Source organism: Callospermophilus lateralis, chromosome 4 (assembly GCF_048772815.1).
Source record: "Callospermophilus lateralis isolate mCalLat2 chromosome 4, mCalLat2.hap1, whole genome shotgun sequence".
NCBI lineage: Eukaryota > Metazoa > Chordata > Mammalia > Rodentia > Sciuridae > Callospermophilus > Callospermophilus lateralis.
In genome coordinates this window covers 95,869,964-95,893,824 of record NC_135308.1, presented here as the reverse complement: position 1 = coordinate 95,893,824, position 23,861 = coordinate 95,869,964, and the positions used below count along the sequence as shown (strand labels likewise).

Below are 23,861 nucleotides of genomic sequence, written 5' to 3'. Positions count from 1 at the left end.
CACAGCATCTCTTGACTTAACTTACTTTGAGATTCAGTTACCTGTGGTGTGATTTTGACAGCGTTTAATAGCATTTTCCTTTTTCACCTCACAGTAACCAACAGCATGGGGTTGGGCAGAGTCTGTTACCTCTCTGGGCCTCAGTTTCCAAGTCTGAAAATTGATATATTCTGAGTTATATTCATGTATCTAATGCTCTAACATTTTAGGAATATTTAAGATTATCTTCTTGAATATCAACTTAGTGCTAATGGATATTTTAATGAATAATTTAATTAGTTAATAACTGTTAACACCGTGATTAGTATAATTATTTCCATACAAATAAAGTATTAATACGTGAAAAATAATTTGCCTTAATAAACTTCCCAAGTTTCTATTGTATTCCTTCTCTAAATTAATGAATTCTGAGTTCATGGAAAGTTACTATTTTAAAGATGATTCTGATATTTAGTGACCCCAAAATTGATTTTATCCCATCCTTCAGGGTCTTTATATTCATTCTTACTTTTAACAAATATTATATCGGATAGAAGTTGCTTAGATTTTGTTTTTTTGTTTGTTTGTTTGTTTGTTTTTCATTAAATAAAAGCAAAAGCAGTTTTCAAGTGGAATTTTGAATAGGTCAACATATATCCTTTTTCCTCAGCTTTGTTTAAAAAGTGCCAGATGGCTGGTTAAAATTGATTTCTTGATAAATTTCATTTTTGTGAACTGCGATGGCAAATTGATGTAAGTTATTGCATTTCACGTAATGGAAGCTGTGAACAATCATTAAGAAAAACAAATTATGACTAAGACCAGGCTCTTTTCTTACATAAAAAGGTCATATCTTTTGGCAGTCTTTCCTACTCTAGATGTGGATATAAAACGCTGTGAGATCTAGGAATCTCATTGAATGATTGAAGGGTTCTTTCTTCTGCCCCTTTAGGCAATTGATTTTAACATGAAAGAGATGGAGCAGCTGTTGGGTCTAATTCAGGGTGGCCTCCCCCTCTCCAACTTGCACCATCTCCTCTTCATGTTTTGGATTCTTTAGTCATGGAGGAATGCTTCAGATATACAAGCAAGGCACAGAGAAACTGCTAAGGAAGATCCACCTGGCTTAACATTCTTTGGTAGCAAAGGAATCATTTCTTGGTAGTGTGACACCACTTTATTTAACAGCCTCCCAACATTTCAGATACCTAGAGAATATGGAAGCAATACTCACAAACCTGGGTCAACCCTCACTGAGCCCGTCATCTTCCAGTGCCACCCTCTGTCCACATGCACGGCCCATGCTTTATATGGTTGTGGACCAATCTAATGCTAAAATGATCACTGAAATGAAGTCACCCATTTTGCAGGCAAGATTTCACAATGTATGTGAAAGGATTTTGAATTCTTTATCTGAATTTAATTTCAAGTTCTTTACATCATCCTGAAGTTTCTGATTCTATAGCACTTTTTTTTCCCTGCCTTTCAACATATTGTCTACCCTTCCCAGGTATTTCAATTGTAAAATTTGATAAGAATAGCTTCTAATTTTTTATTATGTCTCTAGTTTTTTTAAAAAATTGTTGCAGAGCTCGATAGCGGATGGAAAGCCAGATAGCCAACCTGTAGAACCTTCTCTTCAGGTTGGCCTCCCTCTTACCCCGGAATCCTTGGGTAGACTTCTTCAACATTGGGTTAACTTATTGATTTATATTATCATCTAGCTCACTTCTCTCAGTCTTCTCTTCAAGGATGTTTCAAAAACACTTTGTCAGACACCTGCTGAAATCCTTGCCCTGATGCCAGATTGTGATTCCATCAAAAAAGGAAGCAAGGTGTATTTGTTGCTCCTGTTGCAAACACGCTATGTACTGACACTCTTCCTCCTCCTCTGTGCCAGTGAGACCATTCATGTAATAAGCCCACCTAGGATTTGTCTGGAACTACATATTGTATTCCTTGCTCTCTTTGAACCTAAACATAGAAAGTAAATCTATTTGGGCAAAGTAGATGATTGGAGAAGGGGAGATCTGAAAATTAGGTTAATAAGTTGGAAAGACATTGCATGGTTAAAGCGTATTAAGGCCCATGATGCACCCCAGGCCTGAAATTGATAGGAAATAGAAAGCAAAGCTAAGTGTTTGAAGAGGGAGTTTCAGACATAGAAGGCCGAAAACCTTGTGAAAATACGTAGGGTTAATTTGGAAGAAGCTTAAAATTGCATTCTGGTATGAGTAACTAAGAGCCTTGTTTTAGGTGGTGAGGGAATGGATAGACCATTTTATAAAGGGGGACTATCAGCCTGTGCAAGTTGAAAGAAAATGAAAGGATCATTGAGAACTCCAGAGCAGAGCATCTAAAGGACTTATGGCCACTTTTAGCCATGGGAGGTCAGAGGAAAACAAGACTTTTGGAAGGAAATGTGATCAGTTTTCTCTTTTTCCCCAGCTACACAACTCATATAGACACAAAAGTGTGAAAAATCAGAAAAAAATAAAATATTCCTTTTACCCTTAATAAAATATCTAAAAACAACAAATATCATTTTTTATATCATGCAAATCTTTTTAATATATTTATGTTGTTTTTCTACTTATATTTCATATATTTTGGGTCTTATAAAATTATGCATAATATTATTCACTTTTTCATAGTGCAGTATGGCCCTTTATAATTACCATTTTAATGGTTATTTACTAATTCAAAAGCAGGGACTGTAGTTTACATAATAACATGCTAATTGTTGAGTATTTAGGTTATTTTTTCCTTCTTTTTTTTGCAACAATAAACTTTTCCTTTCTAGGGACTTTTTGAAAACAATATTTTGAATCATTTCCTAATGATATGTTCCTAGAAGTAGAATTTTCATACCAAAAAATATACACATATTTCATGACTCTTGACATGTTAGTAAATTGCTTTCCAAGAGGGTGGTACCAATTTCCCCTTCCACCAGCAGTGTACAACCTTTATGTCTCGAATGTCATTGGAACATTTAAATGAAAATGACACAGAAAGGGATTAGGGCTAGGAAGATAGTTTTAGGACGTCAAGTAAATGAAACCCTATTTTATAAGTAATTTTGAAGAGGGGGAAATGAAGAGGAGTATAGGGGAGACCTTCTCATTTTATAGATAAAAATGTAAGGCACACAGAACCAGGTGTCTGCCCACAGTCATAGGAATAGTTCGTGCAGGACCAGGCCTGAAATCTGGTCTCTGGAGTTCTTGCCAGCATGGCTCTGGGGTCCCATGACTAGACTGTGTAATGGGCCATGGTTAATGGAGATGGATGCAGAGGGCGGGTGGAAAGGGAAAGGAGATGTGATCCAGAAACCAGGGAGGGTGAGACACCCTACAAGTCAGATACACGAGGCTTCCAGAAGTTAATGCCCTCTGTGACTGCTGCAGCAAAGACATCAAGAAATCAGAGGACAGCAGATAAACTCTTGGATCTGACTCCAGGGTGGTCTCTGGCTTGTCATTTTCTTCTGGTTCTCCATTAACATTCAGCGCTGGCTGCACTCCAGTGTTGCAGACCCAATTGTAAATATTTACAAGCCCTCCGTCACTTTTAACCACCCTACTCTTACCATAGATTATACAGCTTTGCAGTACACTAGCAGTAAAGGAAATAAAATTAACATTGTTTATGACTCCAACCCATTGTAAACTATTACTAGCCCCAGGTTTATAGCCTGTTGAAAAACTCAGTTAATTAAAATGGTAACACTTAAAATATTTTTCTTTCATGTATTTTGGGATGCAACTTCATCTCAGAGTGGAAAGAAAATCGGAACAATAAAATATGAGTTAGAACTGTATGTCAAAAAAGAGGTTCCGTTTCTCTCCTTCAACAGATTCCATCTTCTTGGTGGATGCAGCCATGCAGACCACTTCCTTATGTGGCTGAGTCAACTTGGAACTGGATCTGGATGTAAAAATGTGTTGACTTCATCATCCAACACATATGTATTGAGCACCTACATACCACTAAGCACTATAGATTTGAAGTAGCGAAGTCTGTGCCTTACTTTCAGGGAGCATAGGATCTAGGAGGGAAGGCTACCCTTAAGAGAGGAATTATGACCCCTCCCCAACAGTAAACACAAATCAGAAAATATGCAGAGGACAAGTACCTGCAAGAATCTATACCCCTTGTATCCCATCATCCCAGATGGATCACCAATTTAAAAAAAAAATCAAGCAATAAGTATATCACTTATGGTCACTTTGAAATAATGTTTGAATCTTTGTTATGTTCACAGAATTGAAAACTTGGGACTTAAGTTTTTAAATAACCTAATGTGAGAAAGAGGCACAGGGCTGATGGAAAGGGGACATCTAATCTGAAACCTGAAGACCTGAGATATATCAGCTAAGTAAAAATAAAAGGAAAACCTTCCTGGCCAGAAGGAATAGACCATAATAACATGCTAATGGTTGACTATTTAGGTTATTTTTTCCTTTCTTCTTTTTTTGCAACAGTGAACTTTTCCTTTCTAGGGAAGTGTAAAGAATGGGGGCAAAATGACTATAAGAAAAGCCTCTGGAAGCAGGAAGGTGTGATTGTATGTAAATGTGGGTTTTCCTCTCTTTTCCTGGGCTCAGGAATGCATTGCTCCTGTAGGTGCTCACTGTTAATGTTTTCTCTTGGGCTTATATTTTCTTTGCTTGCTCTTGGAATTTGCTCTGTAGAGTGGTTGTTTTTCTTTTACTTAAATTATCACAGAGTAGTGTCGATCACACTCTGCTAGGAATGAGAAAATCCAGGATTAGAAAATATCTAAATTTCCTTGGTGGACAGCCAAATGAGTTGATTCATTTCAGTCAGATGTGAAAGATAGTTAGACACTAAATATTGATAGAATGTTTCTCATAAATATCCTTGTTGATGACTTAGGGGTAGAGGAACAATTTTGTAAAGAAAATAAAAACAAGAGAGTGAGAAAGCATTTGTCTCTGCTTTATCTTTGGAATCCCTGTTTCTTGAATAGTTTTTGGCAAAGCCATTCACATGAGTTTAAAGATCCATTGGTCCTTAGCTTCTCAGGTTCATAATTATAAGTCCTCATTTGGCTAAATGGGAAGGGGCCTCCTGGCTCTGTGACTTTACATCATGGGTTAGACCAGAAGTACTTCTAGAAAGCAGTCTAGCCATGATGTTGGGGCCCTAGGGAAACCTCTTTTTTTCTATTGGTCCTTTGCCACTCTGGGATGCCTGACTCCTCACCTTGCAAACAGTAAGTGCATATTGCTCTGGGGCATCCATTAAGCCAGCTGCTCCAAAAAGAGATCTAAAAAGGTCTGTGCAGTTTTCCTGGTGGCTATTTCACTCACCATCCCTCATGAGTACTCTAGTATTTTTGTTGCTATATGACATATCTGCAAGAATGGAAAAGCTATTTAAATACTGTCCCCTACCATATAAATACCTATGTGAAGCCAGGTTTTCCTCACATACTTCACCACCCTCAACAACAAAACCCATATAAAAGTCATTGATTGACACAAAATCAGATATGAGAATAAGATCTCTTCTACTAAGTCAAACATTAAGGAGATTTTTGAAAATATAAATTAATAAATATTAGTAATCTTTATTATTATAAATAGTAAAATTATAAATAGTAAATATAAAAAAACTTCATGTAAATGCTGTTTGTTATTATTTTAAATAAGCTAATAATTCTTTTTTTTAATTCTCAGCTTCTTTTTTAATATGATTAATATTGATATACGTAGTCCACATAAACAAAAGCTCTTTGGTCTGCTAGTAATTTTTAGAGCTGCAAAGGTCTTAAAATCAAGAAGCTTGAGAGTTGCTACATTAAGCCATAAGTCAATGTCTGTCTGCTGGTTGCTGCAATCTGAACTATAAAGAAGATGTTACAGATTTATCACTTGGCCCAAAAGAGTTAATTACAGTTAGGAGTTCTTTTTCAGAACCTCTGCTTCCTACTTTCCCTTCCTCTTGGTAAAACACATGCCATCTTAGGTAATTATAGCATGTTCAAAGTGGGGATGTTGACCAGGTTTGTGCCATGGAAGGCTGACTTCATGCTATGTTTGGTTGGGGGCCCAGGTGCACAGTACCCACTGTTACCTGTCAGGAACATTCTCTGAATCACTTATATTTTTAATTAAAGTTGTCCTGTGAATAGCTTATTTTCCTTTCCTTTGGAACTTTCAAGTCTGTAGAAACCAGGAACCATCAGGCATGATTCAGGGCTTCTAGCCAGATGAGGTAAATGAAAGTGAGGGCTTGAAATTGAGCTTCAAGGATTAAATAATACCACTACTCAAGATGAATGTGTCCTCCTTCCAGGAAAAAGAAAACTCGTTTTAAGCACCTGTAAGGTATTTTTTTCCTCCTATAGTGGTGTTTTCCCTTTGTTCTTTTCTTAAGTGGAGTTAATCATTCCTTATGAAAGGAAAAGAAAGACAAATATTGAAGACATTTTTCATAGAGCCTCAACACGACTGTTGGGGGCCACCGAGGGCACAGGGATGTGATTACTTGCTCTTGACACACATGGTCTGTTAAATCCCATTACTCCTTTGGACTTTGAAAATTATTTTTCTACTAGAAACTCAGTTATACACCCTAAAACAATAGAGAAGTTTTAGATGAAAATGTATTCTCTGCCTATTTTGAGGCAGTAGGAAAGGGGGGCAGTAAAATTAAATCAGGCAAAACTAATTACACTTGAAAACTGCTGTTTACTGTTGTATTTGACTTGAGCCAGGGAGACTGTGAGGACATCAATTTTATTCTTTTCAGTAGAAACACATTCCAACTAACCTGGTTTGGTTGTAGAGATGTTTTGAAGATCTAATAGAAGCAGATTTTTTTTCAGGCACATCTTTATGTTCCATAGCTGCTGAAGTGAATGGTAACAAGGACCCTCAGGTATGACAGGTGTCCAGTCCTTCTAATTCCAGGTCTGGGTGCCTCTCCTGGCTGCTTCACCAGCACCTTGTGCTTCTCCTTCCTGACACTGACAAGCTTAGCTGTGATGCCTCCTTGTTGTGAATCTCCCTCGCTTGTCTATGAGGATGGGGATGTGTCTGTGTGGTACCCTGTGGTGTTTCTACTTGTTTATAGCACATGAATAGTGCTCTCCAAGTACCTATTGAGGTGACAGATGCATGGATGGATGAATATCCAAAAGTGTAACTTTTGAGCAATTAGTTTTGAGCCATCCTGGTTTATTTCCAGAAATCCTGCTTTTATTCAGGGGTCACCAATTCCTTGTATGTCCACTTAGAACCTAGATTCTATGCTCTGTCGCCAGGTAGCTATGAGACTTTAGCTAAGAATTTTAATCTCCGAGTACCCTTTGGTTTAAAATCGTGGGAAACTTGTGTCCATTAATGTTCTTGCCAATTCTAATCTGTGCTCTCACTTTTTTGTTGTTGTTTGCTGCAAATCTTATCCATTCTAGTTTTAATCATTAGTTGTGAAATTTGTATTTTATCGTGTTACTGCATCCTGTAAAATTGTCATGTAAGATTGAAAATATGATCCTTTAAAAACAAAGATGGCGGTTTCAAACCCTAACACCGATCAAATAGTAAAATAGGCAAATCAAGATTTTCAGTTTGGATTATCTGGAGTATTTTTCTCTGTTTGCTGCTAAGTAAGATATTAAGTGTTCCTTGACTTCTGTACTAGAAGGTGATTAAGAAAAATTGAAAGGAAATACACCTGAGTTAGTTCATGATTTCTCATACAGAGTTATTTGCACAGGAACTTGTAATCGTTGGCTAAGATGCCTCTTGGAAATGGTTGTGATGTCTGATATGGCTGCAGTAACAACTCTAGGGTACCCAAACTCAAGAGCATCTTGTGCTTATCTCATTAGTCAACTGATCACATTGCATTGTGTTTGTTAGTTCATTGGTCTTTGAGTAGAACTACTATATTGTCATCATCTCTAGGCATCTATCTCCTAACCCTGTAAGTGGAAAAACCAGCCAGCACTAGTAAAACTTCTAGTGATCAGACTAAGAATAATAACTACATGTAAACAAAGGGCTGAATATGTAGTACACATTGTTCTGAGTGTTTCACATGTTTTGACCCATTTAATTTTCACAACCCTGTGAGAGAGGTTCTATTGTTATTCCTGTTTTACATTTAATGCAGAGAGAGAGAGTAAAGTCTCACAGGGGTAAATAATAGGGACAGGATGCTCATCCATTGTACTCAAGTACCAAGGGCCCAATTCTTAATTACTGAGATTGTAGCTAACCTATGTTGAATGGATGGATAAGTGAATGAATACCCAGTGCTACTTTCTAAATATCAATTTTATTGGACTTTTATGTAATTTACATTCTGCCTATCATCTTTTTATAGACACACACACACCACACATACACACACACACACACACACACAGGGTTGTCAGCCACTCCATGGATATTATCTTTTAATTCTTCCCTTTTTCAGTAGATTGGATGGAAATACTTTAAGATTTTCATTGGTTGTGGGGGCTGGGGTTGTGGCATTTGCCTCTCACGTGTGAGACCCTGGGTTTGATTCTCAGCACCACATAAAAATAAATAAACAAAATAAAGATATTGTGCCCATGTATAACTAAAAAAATAATTTAAAAAAAAAGATTTTCGCTCATCTTTAACTTTTTTGAGTTTGGTAATTTGTTGAGTTTGGCAGTAAAAAAGAACATATTTTTAAAAGCCTGAATCCCCACCTTTGTCAAAGAGATATGTCACCTTTTCCTTAATGGTGTTTAAATATGTGAATTCAAGCAGATGGCATTGGTCATTCTATAGAGGACAAAGTTTCTATTACCTTTCTAGGTTAAATCAAATCTGAGTCCTGACCTGTTGCAGCACTTGGTATGAATATCTAACATTTTTATTCATAGACTTGAGGTGCCACGTCTGAGAAACCTGTGCTAAGGGCTCAGGAGTAGTAACTTACAGTAGTTTTGGAAAATGTTCATGTAGAGAACATCTTAAGGAAACAGTTGTTCTGTGCTTTATTCTGCATCATTTCCTTTTACCTGTACTAGGAAATCAAATTGTTTCTTGGTGGATAATTCATAGAACATCAGGTTAATTAGATTTTAGCTACTGTATTGATCTATGATGGTTGTGAAAGATGTGCCTAAAAGTTGATTCATGACTATTAAAGCGTGTTAGGGTGATCTTTAGATGAAGAGAACATGAGGGCAATTAGAAAATTATCCACTGGAGGTGTGGCCAGTAGCCCACTTCCCCACTCAGGCTGGAGGGATGCTCTTTAGTAGACATACTACTCTAGGAGGGAACAGCTCAGAGATTTAAAAAAAAAGAACAGGTTTAATAAGGGGAGTAGCAAGTAGTTTGGTAAACCATAGAAATATTGGAAGGAAAGAAAGGATGAGGCCAAGCCCTCCCCATAACCTGCAACAGTCTCCCCTTCCTTCTTCCCTTAAAAAACTTCCCAGTACACACCTTATAATATAGATCCTTTAAAAAAAAATAGTGCTGTCTATTCAAATGCCTCCCAGCCAGATCCCCACTTCTAAGCACATTCATAGTTTACTAAGAATTACAGAGGTGAAGGACATCTCTTTCAAACAGTAGTTTTCAAGCTTTTTCCACAGTCCACTTAGATGTTCCATAGTATTAAACATCACCTTGTTTGCCCTAAAGGAACTAAGCACAGATGTATTGTAGGTACTTGTGCATAGTTAGTAATTCACCTTAATTCAGGCAGAGTTCATAATGTTTTATCTTAGTGTTTATTGTACAGTAGGTGCTCAGTAAATTTGTTCTGCTTTCTCCACTCACAATACTCAGTTTGCTATCATGTTTAAAGCACTTTTTCATGTTTTTTTTTTTTTGTCCCTTTTTTAAAGGAAAGATTTAAGGAAGCTGAAGAAATATACCAGGCAGGAATAAAGAACTGTCCAGACAGCTCAGATTTACACAACAACTATGGAGTTTTCTTAGTTGATTCTGGTAAGTGAAATTAAAAGAGAACCTTCTGTGTGGAGATTAGATAATACTATTTATCAAGCAAAAGGGGGTAACCCAAACAATCCCTCAGAAATAAAATCCAGTATCTTGGCAGGAAGCTCGCTGTGCTGCCAGTCACATTGTACCTGGGGGCTGTCATGTCAGTCTTCAGGCTCAGCTTAGTAAACTCTGCCCCTTCTTATAATCATGTCTCTGAGGAAAACTCCTCAGGTGGCAGGAAGTATCCTCCAGGAGTTAATGAGGCTCAGCTTTCTTTGGGTATCATTTGTACAAGTTTATAGATCTGTGATGATGAAATGCTCCTCCACGATGATACAGTACCCATCTCTGGATCAAGTTACCGGCAGATGGTAGATTCTTTTGTATAATTGATTTAAAAAAAAAAAAAAAAAAGCCTTCAGAATTGTTTCATTGTTCCTCCTTGATATGTTTTACAGAAAGTACATTATTATAATTGATGCAGTATTCTCCTATGACAGGTACTAAATAAAATATACTTATTTAATACAAAAGGTTACGGGCAGGAATTCTATTTTATGATTTGTGCCGAGCCCCATATACTATTGGCATGTAATGAATACTTACAAGTCATGAAATGATATTTGAATTGAATGCAAAAATACCACTTTGTTCTTGTTGACTGCTAGACTGGATGCCCTGCGGTAAAATTCACTCTTAATTATTTTTTCCCAATATGAAATGCTTGAAAGGTTTCTATTTTCCAGGATATGTGAAGCTCTTCTGTTTTACAGAATATAAATTTACATTCTTATGTATCTAGGAAACTTAACCTTATTTTTGCATGTAAAGTTGTTGTAGAGTGCCACCTGCTGGTTCATTAGCCACATGATAAATTGTCATAAGATATAAAGATCCAAAGAGACCTCCTGTGTGCCTAATTTAACCCTCTTTTTATTTCAACAAGACAGAGTCACACCCAGTTTTAGTCAGCTTTTTCCTCCACTGTGACCAAACAACCAACAAGAACAATTTTAGAGGAGGAAAAGTTTTGGGGGTGCTCATGGTTTCAGAGGTCTCAGTCCATAGATGGCCGGCTCCATTGCTATGCCTGAGATGATGCAGAACACCATGGCAGAAAAGTGTGGTAGAGGAAAGCAGCTTAGGACATGGCCACAAGGAAGCAAAGGGAGAGCTCCACTCACCAGAGACAAAACATGTACCTCAGAGTATACACTCCATGTAACCCATGTCCTGCAGCCCTACCCTAACTGACTACCATTACTACCTGGTTAATCCATATCAGCAGGTTAATGCCCTGATTAGGTTAAGGCTCTCATAACCCAGTCATTTCACCTCAATTGTCTTGCCTTGTTTCACAGGAGATATGGGGGACACCTCAAATCCAAACCATATCATACTCTACATATCCTGTAAATGACAATGACAATTCACAGGTCTCTCTATGACATGGTATGTTTTGGAACATCCTAGTCAAACTTGTATTCAGAGAGGGTGTATGTGAGAAATTTTCTGTGCAGATAATAAAGATTCCTTTCCCATTTAGAACTTTAGGCTATTCTGAAGTTCATTCATTTAGCTGCACTAGGCAGCTTCTTGGGGGAACCTTCTCAGACCAGAGAGATTTGATTCTCATTCTGGCCTTTTTTCTTGCTTGCCATGGGATCTTTGTCAAGTCTCTTAATGTCTTTGCACTTTAATGTCTATATCTGTAAAGTGGTACTTTTGTTTTTATTTTAAATATTTTTTAAATCCCAAGACACAGCTAAATTATATCAAAAGGCAGCTAAAACAGTATCCAAAACACCTGCAAGATCATGTAACTGGAAGTATACTGAAATATATAAATAATAAATTTTATAATGCCTCAAATAAATACAAATTGGCATTATTATTATGTTTAAAGTCACATTAAACAAATACCATTTAAATAAAAATGTATGATTTGAAAAAGAGATTTTCAAGATGGAGCTTATACATACAGTGCCTCAGTAACTGTCCTCAGTATAGTGATTTAGACAGACCCTTAGAAATTGCCTCAGGACAGTTTGCTTTCCATAATAGCCAAAACTAATTTTTGTACAACTGGATAAATAACAATCACTGATAATCTCAAAACCTCATATGAACAAAGGTGGTGCCCAGAAACACTTTGACTGATGTAATACATATAGTAAACACTTTGACTACTGTAGTACACATACGTACATTCGTTTTGCTACCTTTCATTACTAATTTTTTGAAAGTGTGAATGATAAGGGACATGGTCCAAAGTTAAAGTAAGGAGGAGCCAAAAGGTAAGCTAAAATACAGATTGGATCATTGTTGGTCTGACTGTAATACTGAGGAAGAATTATTCGAAAAAGAAGTTGAACTCCTGTATCTCATAATTGAGACATGTTCTGCTCTTACCAAACCGTCATTGGTTGCAGGCTCTCCAGAGAAAGCAGTGGCCCATTACCAACAGGCCATTAGACTCAGCCCAAGTCATCACGTGGCCATGGTGAACCTGGGCAGACTCTACCGGTCACTGGGGGAGAACAGCAAGGCCGAAGAGTGGTACAAACGGTACATTTCCTTTTCCTTGCTTTCACGTTGCCCAGAGACCTCAGCAATTGCCACCAACTTTGTAATTCATTGGAACAAACAGGCTTTCAGAAGACTGGCAAATTTTGCCAGTTCAGGTGATACCGAATCTTATTTCCAAAGAGAATAGTTCAGCAATAAAAAATGGTATCCTTAGAGGCTTTTCTTCTTACTGGTTAGATCATGACACTTATAGCCAGGGTTTGAATTTAATTTCCACTACAGTTAGTCCATGGACTGCAACCTAAACCACACATACCAATTTCGTGATGGGAATAGAAGAAAGACTGCACAGACATCAGAATAAGAACAGACCTATCTGTCAACAGCAAGGGAAAAGACTTTTGGGACTCAGTTGCCATGTTGGCAGGTCACCAGATATATTCAGAGAGTGTCATTATTATCCTTTTTTTTTTTTTTTAATCTTAATCATCTCAAACCTTGGACAGTCCTCCCTAAATCTAAGTTTAGGCCTTCAGAAATGTGCCTGTTAGAAGGAAAGTGTCAATTTGCCTTTCTCCAAACTCAGTGCCCTGCAGGTGGCACGCAAAGCTGAGATATTGTCGCCTCTGGGAGCCCTCTATTACAACACTGGCCGCTATGAAGAGGCTTTGCAGATTTACCGGGAAGCTGCAGCACTTCAGCCTTCACAGAGGGAGCTCCGCCTGGCACTGGTGAGCAGGAGGAGGAGGGCACATGAAGCTGGGAACACAAGCACAATGTGCATCAGGGCGCGCTGTAGTCACCAGGCCACAGAACGGGAGCCCATTGCATGAGTCTTCATAGAATCAGGGTCACAACCACTCACAAAAGACAGGGGCACCAAAAATATTTGGTGTTTTTGCTTGAACATACCCATAGACTTACAAAATAGTTGTAAGGATGCAGATATAGCTTGGTAGCAGCGATTTGTCTAGCATGTCTAATGCCCTGGGTTCCATCAGAGCCATCATAAAATAAAAAAGTTATAAAAATAGCTTAAAAATTCCCATGGACCTATTCACCCAGCTCAATCCATTTTTAACAGTTAAGTATGCATGTGTGTATATACATATGTGTGAACCTATGTATATTTAGATGTTTATGAATGCTATTGTAGTATTATTAGTACATGGTATAATTTTTCTGATCCATGTTGGTTAGTTATAGACATCAAACCCCTTTATCTCTAGGTTACTTTTGCATATAGTTCCTAAGAACAAGGACCTTTTGCAATGTAACTGCAGTACAGCCACCAAACTCAGGAAAAATCACATGAATATCAATATTTTTATTCAGAATTTCATTCTTCCTTTTTCTTAGATGTACTATGTCAAACTTGTTATTACAAACAAATTATTAAAAACAGATTGTTGGAATCAGGAAATTATTTATCTTCAGACATATTCACTCAATATTTTGTAAGAGGCACCTGCCATTTCATTGGGTATCTTTGACATTTCTGCGATTCAGACACAAATACATGCACATACCTAAATCAATAAAGGAACAAAGAACCACAAAAACTAAAACCTATAAGCTGGTAGTTCATCCTTCTCTGTGAGTCACTAAATAGATGCTGAGTGTTTTTGTCAAGATTGTTTTCTGAAATGCTTCCATTTGGGGTTAACCAACTATCTTCTAAGCCAAGGTTCATGTGGGTTTGCAGGCTCAGGTTTTGGCTGTGATGGGTCAGACGAAAGAAGCCGAGAAGATGACCAGTCACATTGTGTCAGAGGAGACTGGATGCCTCGAATGTTACCGCCTCTTGTCAGCAATCTATAGCAAGCAGGAGCACCATGACAAGGTAGGGAAGGTCACTGCTGAGAGTTGGTTGGACTCGAGTAGAAAGCGTGTTCACCTGAATGATTCTCCAGTTTACACATTTATAAGGCCAAGAAGTCTTGAATATCACCAGCAGGCCTGTCCTAGCTCATGCAAGCTTTTCACAGATATCCCTTTAACTCCTAAGATGTCCCTTTGAAATAACTATATTCTTGGGTTCTCCTTATTCTAAATATATTGTGTGCTCTTATCTCCGCTGTTAGCTAGTTCTGTAAAGCCTAACATTTGTATACTTTGTCATTTTCCATGCTTCTTCTGATACAGTTTTATGCAAACTTCTTAATGACCCTAGAAGGCAGGGCAGTGTTACAAATGCTCCTGTTTATTTTCATTTTAAAAGTCACATAACCAGGAAATTCTTGAGCTGACTCAATAAAATATTTGTTGAGTGCTCACTATGTGCCAGACACTGTGGTAGGTTCAACCAAAAAAATGGTATGAAGAAAAACAAAACATCACTGCCTTAACCTCATGGAACTAACAGTAGAAAAGAAGACAGAAATTAAACAAGTAACCACAAAACAAATGTGGTTATAACTCAGCTCAGTGATATCATAAAGAGATATGGTGTCCCAAAGAACATATCATGGGGTCTCCTTACTATATACACTGGTCTAGGAGGTCAGTAGGTTAGGGTTGGCTGATAAGTATCAGTTATTAAGCAAAAGGAGCTTCAGGGGGGAAAAACTGTGGTGGGAACAGCACATGCCCAGCAACAAGGGGCCTGGCTGAGAAATGGGTCTGAGAGAACAGGAGCACAGCATGAGATGCAAATGGGTGGCTGGAACTAGACCCCTGGGGCAAGGCGCATGGCTATATTTCTTATCCTGGGAGAATCTCTGGGGTTTTGAGGAGAAAAGCAACTTGATCAGATGTGTATGTTAAAGGGTGTCTGCTGCAGAGGAGCTGTGGTGCTGGGGCTGAGAGGACCAGAGAGGAGGCTGTTGAATGGTCCAGACAGACATGTGGTCAGGGCAAACATCTGACCCCAGATCTTGCTTCCTTTCAGCTGTATTGCACAACTTCCCTGTAAACCGGTTGTCACTGGTTTATAAATGGGAAACCTGGGGTATGAAGATGTTATTTTTGTTATGGTCATTAAACCTCAATGAGAATGTCAGGGAGAATGGAGAATGTATTTTGATTGTTGGACACCCATGAGCCAACACACCTGAACAAGGAGTTTATGAATTTTATCATTCAAGTAAGATTTCCTTTATCCAATGTGCATTTATTCTGCCCTTTATTTCCCATCTGTGTAGGCACTTGATGCTATAGACAAGGCTCTCCAGCTGAAACCAAAGGACCCAAAAGTTGTATCTGAACTTTTTTTCACAAAAGGAAACCAACTAAGAGAGCAGAACCTACTTGACAAAGCTTTTGAGGTAAAAACACCTAAAGATATGGTATTAAATTTACAGATTAAAATGAATACTCCTGTAGTATTTAATGAAGATTCTGCAGAAGACACAAGTGAACATCAGTAGAAGTGTTACTGAATTACCATACTTTTTTTCCCTTGAGTCCAGCCAACAGTTAGATTAATGAGGTTGCAAAAATTATACCCAAGTATATTGTGGAGAAAATATCAAATGATGTAATGGTGTTGAAAAATAAACACATGAGTGTTTATTTTTTAAAATATTATTGAAAACATGTAAAGATATGTGAACTAATGTGAATGCAAACCCTTAAGATAGAAATGGTGGCATTTTTCTCTGAAACATTGCAAGCATTTTTCTCAGAAATTGTGGGTTTTCTTTGCCTTTTGAATGCTTCTAGTACCTTCCTTCCTAATTTATTTGTAATTAATGTGATAATATCATTATTGGTAATTTAACTACAGATATTTATATTGTACAGTAATTTATGAGTATTTAAACTATTTATCTGTATCTTAATTACATAGAACTGAAAGCAAAGGTAATTTCATAGTTGTTTTTCCAGTGGCTCAGACAGTCATTATCTGGAGTGGTTAGATTCAAAGAAGTGTGGCAGTAGGTTCAAAACCAACAGTAGTTAATTAGCGTATCTGTGTATGATTCACTTGTATGAAGTCACAACTGTCACATTGTATAAGAAAAACAGAGCAATTGTCATCACTTTATACTTTTGTAAACTGAGACTTATAGGTCATATAACTTGATTAAGGTCACATTGGTATAAGAGATGGAGCCATGGTTTGAATGTAGCTCTTAACTTTTATACTACACTCCCATTTCTGCTGATACAAATTAACCCAAGAGACATGCCTTTAGGTTTATTTTAGTGGCTTTTTAAAAATATGATTTCTAATCATTTATTTATTTCTCCTAAAACTGATGTAGATAAAAATGGACTAGATTTTATTTAATGGCCTTGTTTCTCGCTTATAAAAATACCAAACATCTTTAAAATACACACAGATCCTTAGGTTTGTAAAGCCTCTGCCTTATTTAAGGTGAGTACTCCCAAAGTTAGGATTTCATGGTGAGCATACTTCTGATGTAAAACAATTCATATCATATTAAAAATAGACCTCACTAGTCCTATACTGAATGTATAATATTCATACAAAAGAACATACTTAAGAGATAATTCTTTTGGAACATTTGAAGACTGTTCATATGATAGAATAAAAACAAAAAATTGCTAATGTTTAAAACTATCTACTAGTATAATCGATGCAATAAGCATCTGTTTTAAGAATTTAAGCACAGGCTGGATAGGGAGGTCAGTGATGTTATATAAGGGAGTGATACCCTGGAATTAAGCTGTTTAGGAAACTTTTCTAAGATTTACTAACTTTTATTTTTAATTTTTTTGAGTACTGGGTGTTGAACCCATAGCTACATACATGCTAAGCATGTGCTCTACTGTGGAGCTACATTCCTAGCCCCCAGATCAGATTCTATGATTTTGAAAAGGCTTCTTCCTTCCAACTGCATTATCATGAAGGAAGCCAAGAGTACAGTTTTCTTGCAGGTCAAGGCCAGTGGGAAGTGGTGTGCTATTATAGAAATCACCTAGATTCCCTGTACTCATACTCAGTCTCTTTAAGAGCACATATTAGCTCTGCTGGGAAATTACACATTTCAGTTTCCTTCACTTTATAATCATCAATTTTGATGATTGGGCCCTCTACTGAACCAGGAGTGGTGACTAGATTCATTCTATTAACCATTTAAATTTTCACCTGTGCAGGAAGGGTTCTGCAATCCTATAGTGTTGAAGGTGGGATCTCATTTCCTAACCCTGATATTTCTTATTTATTTAGAGTTATAAGGCAGCCGTGGCACTAAATCCAGATCAAGCACAGGCCTGGATGAACATGGGCGGAATTCAGCACATCAAGGTAGGAGAATAATTCACTTCATGGGGCCCGGGTTTTCCATTTCTGTTTCAGCATTCAGTCTCTTCTCTCTAAGGGATGCAAAAACCGTTAATTTCCTCTTTGAAATCATTTGAAGACCAAAAACATAGTTGTTTAAAATTAAAATTCACAGTATATGTTTACTTCATATTTTATAAATACTAAATATCATGAATTTTTAATATATATAATGTGTAAGTTAGATTTTATTTTGCTAATCATAGAAAACCATATAGACGTGTAAGTGTCATTAGACAGTAGTTAGAATCACCTCTGTGAACCGAATCCCCATTGAGGCCTAGTGTGGCTGAAATTTTTTGTTTAACTCTTATTAACATTAAAGTGTGACTTTAAATACTACTTTCCTGTTTCTTATATCTAAGGCATTGTTTGCTGCTTAAGCTTTTACTGAAAAACACGTTTGTATGTTTTATTTCACTTCTCTAGAGGAAAGCTAACTTTGGGTAAGTTTGTCACGGATTGAAATGACCCTTAGGGGGACTTTTATTTATAACTAATGAAATCAAAGATTCACTGCCATCATTCATTCATTCATTCATTCATTCATTCATTCATTCATCTTTCAAGCATCTGTGGAGAGCATCCTATGTGCCAGGTACCCTTATGAATTGGGAACACATCAGTGAACAAACAAGTCAAAAGCTCCTGACTACATAGGTGAGGAAGACAGCCTTCGACTGACAGCTTTGACTTAAGAGATGGTGAATCCAAACATGACCTTTATCCTAGTCAAGGAACTCAAGTTCTGATCTTAATAATATTCGAGAGTATCTAGCAATATCTGGTTGAAAGTATAAAATCATAAGTTTAAATATTTAAAATTGTATAATAAGTAGTTTTATTTCAAAACAATGTGCTAGTATTTGTTCAGATGGAATATGGTGGCAGTTAAAGCTATGGGTTCAATTGTTAATTGGAACAAGTATGACAGATACACTTAAGAGTATCCAAGAAGTCTATAAATGCAGATAAAACAGTGTATTTATTGTCCAGTTGAGCCCAGTGCTTTAAATTTAGAGGCACTTCCCCTGGAAATGATTCAACATACTCAATAGATCCTTTGCAAAATATATAATGAATACACACACACACACACACACACACACACACACACACATGCGTATATAAAATGAACATATATACATATATATAATGAATCTACATATATTATGTAGATTACGTCTTTTATACACATAACCTGAAGGTAGTTTTATACAATATTTACACTGTGCCTACAGTTTGACAGGCAACCTATCACATGAAGTTAGGTGTGGAATTCTCTACTTGTGACATCAAGTTGATGCTCAAAAAAATTCAGAGCTTGGAGCACTTTGCATTTTCTCATTAGGAATGCTTAACCTATAATACTTTCTATGAAGTTTTATATAAGATGAAATAGGTAGACCAAAATAAAAAAAAATGTACTACATTTTCTTATAAACAAAGAGGTCCGTCGGCCAAATCATATTACTAAGTACTATCAGTACTGCCACAGATCAGTAATCTGCAGTTTCTAGAACAGCATGTTGTCCAGTATATCTTTCTGTGATGATTGACGTGTTCTGTATCTGCATTGGCCAAGGAAGTAGTGACCAGCCACAGGGGGCTATTGAGCAGGTGAAATGAGGCTGATGTAACTGAGGAATTGAATTCTTAATTTATTGTCATTAAATCCAAATAACCGCAGGTAATTAGTGGCTGTCATATTAGCACTTTTCTAGAAACTGGACATTTTGAACTCCCTTCCTAGCATGGAATTGGAAATACTGAATTAAGAATATAATTTTATTAAAAAATATATGGTTTCCAGTTCAATCAAGAATACAGCAATTTGAGGGAGAGAAAATGAACTAGGTTTCTGTCAAAAGGACAGAGAAACCTGCTGATCAAAGAGGATGCCAAGGCACTGGTATAAGACCTAAGTTCAGCGCAATCTCCTGAAAGAACAATTTCAAGCTCAGCTGCAATAAAAACATATTTGGAGAACACTTTAATAGCCACAAATGTGTGGTTGTCAGCACATGTGTGCCAAGCTTGGTAAAAATCAAAGCCTTACAAGATAGATTCTTGAGTTGAAAAAATAATAATTGAATGTAGCAAATCTAAGATTCCACTTGTCAGCAATCTGTTTAGCCTCTTTTCAGAGTAAGTGTTAATAATCAGAAACACTTTCATTTATTGCACATACCAGAGCTTGGATTCCATGTACAATTTCTTTTTCTGTCATTTCCACTCCCTTTCATGAATATACAAGTGAATACTATGAGAAACAGGCAAGATTTAATAACAGTAATGATGGTATCACATTGAGAGTTCACTATATCAGGCAGCTGCTAAACTTTTGACACACAGCAGCTTATTTGGAAGATGATTAGCTTTCAATAAGTATTAGTTGCTACCTACTACTTTTATTCCAAGAGATACAATTTTAAATTGTGATGGAAATTTAGATTGCTGAGCTTGGCTGTTCATCCACATGCACGTTGTAACTGAGAATAAGGTATAGCATGTAAAAACACCAGTATTAATGTATTTTTAGAGTGGAGAGAACTCTAACATTCCTAGTTTGGGATTTTGCAGGACACAGATCTGAAAGGGTGGAGCAAACAAGGGAGGCAATACATGTAGTAATAGAAAAGGGCTGGAGAAAAAGCTAATGGCTGTGACTAATTTGCCAGAGACCATCTGGGACCAGGCACATATGGTTGCCAACTGGGGAGTCACTAAACAAAACAGATGCATGCCAACGAAGGGTGGGGACAGTTTTATTCAGCAGGTCAGAGAAACATACCTTCCCTCCTACACTGACTATATAATGGTTAAGTATCACCATCACCCCATATTTTCATCGAGTATTTTCATGGTGTAAAGCCTATGTTAGGCAAAAGTCATTTTTTATGTTTTAATTTGAAAATTAGAATGACTTCTACCACTAAGAAGATACAGTCATTAAGTAAATCATTTAACCATTATTCTTGCAGTTTCCAAAACACCCCACCTCTTCCAATCTCTCTTTCCTAACCATGGCTCCATTTTCTTTTATAAAGGAACAGAGCACCTAGTAGGTTCCATAGATATATTCCATGCTTGCATAATTATATTGAAGTGAATTCTACTTCCATGTAAAACTAAAAAGAACCAGTTTAAAAAAAAAAAAAAAAAAAAAGGAAACAGGGCTAACCCCTTGGGTTCACTATGAAATGATAGCCTCATGCCCTACATTAATAGAACTGAAAATCAGTTTTTTTCTTCCATTTAACCTTATGATATAATGCTTATCCTTCACATTCTCCAGCTGGTCTGGTACTCAAAACAAATGGATTCTCCAAAAGCACCAATAGATAACAATAACATGGCACATGCCGGCAAGATTTCCTTATGTAAAGGAAATGTTAAACTGGGCAGACAGTTTTTCTGTCTCCCCATGCTCTGGAAAAGTGTTCTGATGGAACCGAGGATAATTGTTCTCTTTCTTTTTCCCCACAGGGAAACTATGTGTCTGCAAGAGCGTATTATGAGAGAGCTTTACAGCTGGTTCCAGACAGCAAACTGCTGAAGGAAAATCTCGCCAAATTGGATCGCCTAGAAAAACGATTACAGGAAGTTCGAGAAAAGGATCAAACGTAGCACTGTTAAACCCATCTCATGGGACAATGCTGGTGCCCCTGGAAGAGGACAAGTGATGGGGACCTTGCTTTCACATCCGCGGGGGCACAACCAGTCATGCATTCCTCTCAAGACTCTGAGTTTGGGGTGGCAGACCTTGGGGTGTCTGCTAGTAGCCCTGTGCTGAAGGACTTGCGTTTCCATGAGGAAAAAAGACAAAATCAGCAAGCTAGGCAGGATGATCTGAGAGGAAAGGAAAACAGCAGCTACACATTTTACAGATTTTTGTTTGGTTTAACTCCTGATTTCCCTTGATACATTTCTGTGCTTTTGCAACCTGGAGATCTAATTCACTTTCATAGTTTAGACATTCATGTCCCCAGAAACACAGAGGCTCGAAATGCTATAAAGGCCGAGCGTCCATTCTTCGTGGGATGAGCTATTTCAAAGAGGATAAATCCTCTGGTGTAAGCCATTTGGGAAAGTCTACCAAGTGGAAGCTCAGTTAATTCTCCAGACCCTGAAATGAGTATGTAATAGCTTTTGTAGAACCTTCTAGAATATATGGGGAAAAGGGCTATTGTTAAGTGAGCTTTATCTAATATCCCCCTAAGGATATTACCAGAGATATTTTGAGGAGTAAATTCAATTCCACTCTGAGGCAAGTTTTTCCATTGCCTAATATATCAAAAGGGAAGCTTCTAGAGTTGTATATGGGTATCTTTATCCCTACAGGAAAATCAAGGAAAAATGATGCCCCTAAATCTTTATGGAAATGTTTAAAATTATTTTAATTTTATTACTAGAGTAGTAGTTCTTTCTACTCCAAGATTTCAAAAGTGCATTTAAAATCTCAAACGTCCCCACCTTCAAATATATTGTTATTTTGGTGGAGAAAAAAATAGTATATTCTACATAGAAAATATTAAAGATATTAACTGAGAGAAATGTCCTACTTTATTATTGTAATGTTCAGACATCTTAAGATTTATTATTTTTTTGGAAAGTATATTTAACCATTGAAAAATATTTACAGTATATAACAGAAATCTTCATAGACTCTAACTAGATGGAAAAAATAACTATTTATTTGTCTTCCTAGTCTTCATTGAGAATTCTGTGCTTAAAACATGAATAACTGAAACCCAAACTTTGTCTTATACTTGTAATTTTGAAGATTTCATGGAGAATACTCGAAAAATCTAGGGGAAAAGTCTAAACTTAAAATTTTAAAAATATATATTTATATTTAAAAGGAAGGCAAAGGTGAACTCACAATTTGACATTTATTTCTAGTGTTATTTATTTCATAACTTATAAAATATTTAATATATATGCATATATACTTTTTTCTCTGTACATAAGTTTTAATGGCATCTTTCAAAATTGACCATACAAAAATATGAATCTGAATTACAAAATAGTTAAATAGTCCCTCAAAAAAATTGTATTGATTACCCACCTACTCAAGTTAACAGAATTGGGGCTCAGCCTTCAATATTTGGGTGGTAATATATTTTGGAAATGAAGAAATTGGAACACCTGGTTCTAATTTGATCATCATCATTAAAAACAAAAACACTCTAGGCAGTACTGGTCATGTGCTGAGCCAGGTACCACACAGACATCACAGCCTGGAGGTACATATATTTCACCTTCTCAGGCCAGTAAAAAAGCCTTCTACTTACCACCCAAGATCAGGAAGTACTGCCCCCATATGTTATTCTTTCGTCAAGGTAAGTCTAAATAAAGTGGAAGTAAACTTCTTTGGGGATGAAGGGGAGGATGTTATAAATGCAAATGATGACAGATTTTAAATTAGCATGTATCTTTTTGTGCATATCAGTAATCTGATAATGTATAAATTACCATTATAACCTTCTGTTTCTAATGGTCTTTTAGTGTTACACGTCATAAATTTATCTTTAAAAAGATCTTAAAAAGGTTTCCCCCCCCACCCCAATATAATATTTCTGTAGTCCTTAGGCCAAAAAGCATATGACGAAATTTATTGCAAAATAACTTCTCATCCCCAAATTGAAAACAGGAAGTCTCTAGTATCTAGGACTTTACCACAATTTTTCAGGATAGTGTGTAACCAAAACTCATGCTTAGAAAGTTAATGGAAAAGATTGTACCCCAAATTTTGAAGTAATCGTGCCTTATTTAAAGGCCCACTAAAGGTATGAGTACACATTTGTTGGGGTAACTTAAAGGCAATTAAAGTCTGAAAGTTTCTGAGGGAAAAAGGTCACATGGCCTTCAGGAGATTTTCTCTGCTGCTTTTCATGTCCTCTGTCCCCCAGTCCCTCTTTCTCTTATTCTCCGATTCATCTGTCTGCACACACCTGCCTCTCCTTGGACATTAAAACCAAGCACTGTTCAAAGGGGGTAGGGAGGGAAAGTAAGCATTGTTTATTCAGTCAGATATTTTTATCCTTCACTGAAATGTAGCCAGTGAAATAGTTTTCTCAGTTGAAATGGTGCCTATAAGAAAATAAATCACATTATTTTTCAAA

At 36.8% G+C, this 23,861-nt stretch overlaps 1 protein-coding gene across 1 annotated transcript in view; it reads left to right on the top strand.

The window, feature by feature from the left end:
• Positions 1 to 23,861, top strand: part of Tmtc1 (transmembrane O-mannosyltransferase targeting cadherins 1) — a 254,420-nt gene extending 230,559 nt beyond the window's left edge. Inside the window, exons 14-20 of the mRNA XM_076854245.1 lie at positions 9,854 to 9,956; positions 12,386 to 12,521; positions 13,069 to 13,213; positions 14,188 to 14,325; positions 15,626 to 15,748; positions 17,620 to 17,697; positions 21,223 to 23,861. Coding sequence (XP_076710360.1) covers positions 9,854 to 9,956; positions 12,386 to 12,521; positions 13,069 to 13,213; positions 14,188 to 14,325; positions 15,626 to 15,748; positions 17,620 to 17,697; positions 21,223 to 21,363 — 864 coding nt within the window. The 3' untranslated portion in view covers positions 21,364 to 23,861. The remainder of the gene's footprint in view (positions 1 to 9,853; positions 9,957 to 12,385; positions 12,522 to 13,068; positions 13,214 to 14,187; positions 14,326 to 15,625; positions 15,749 to 17,619; positions 17,698 to 21,222) is intronic.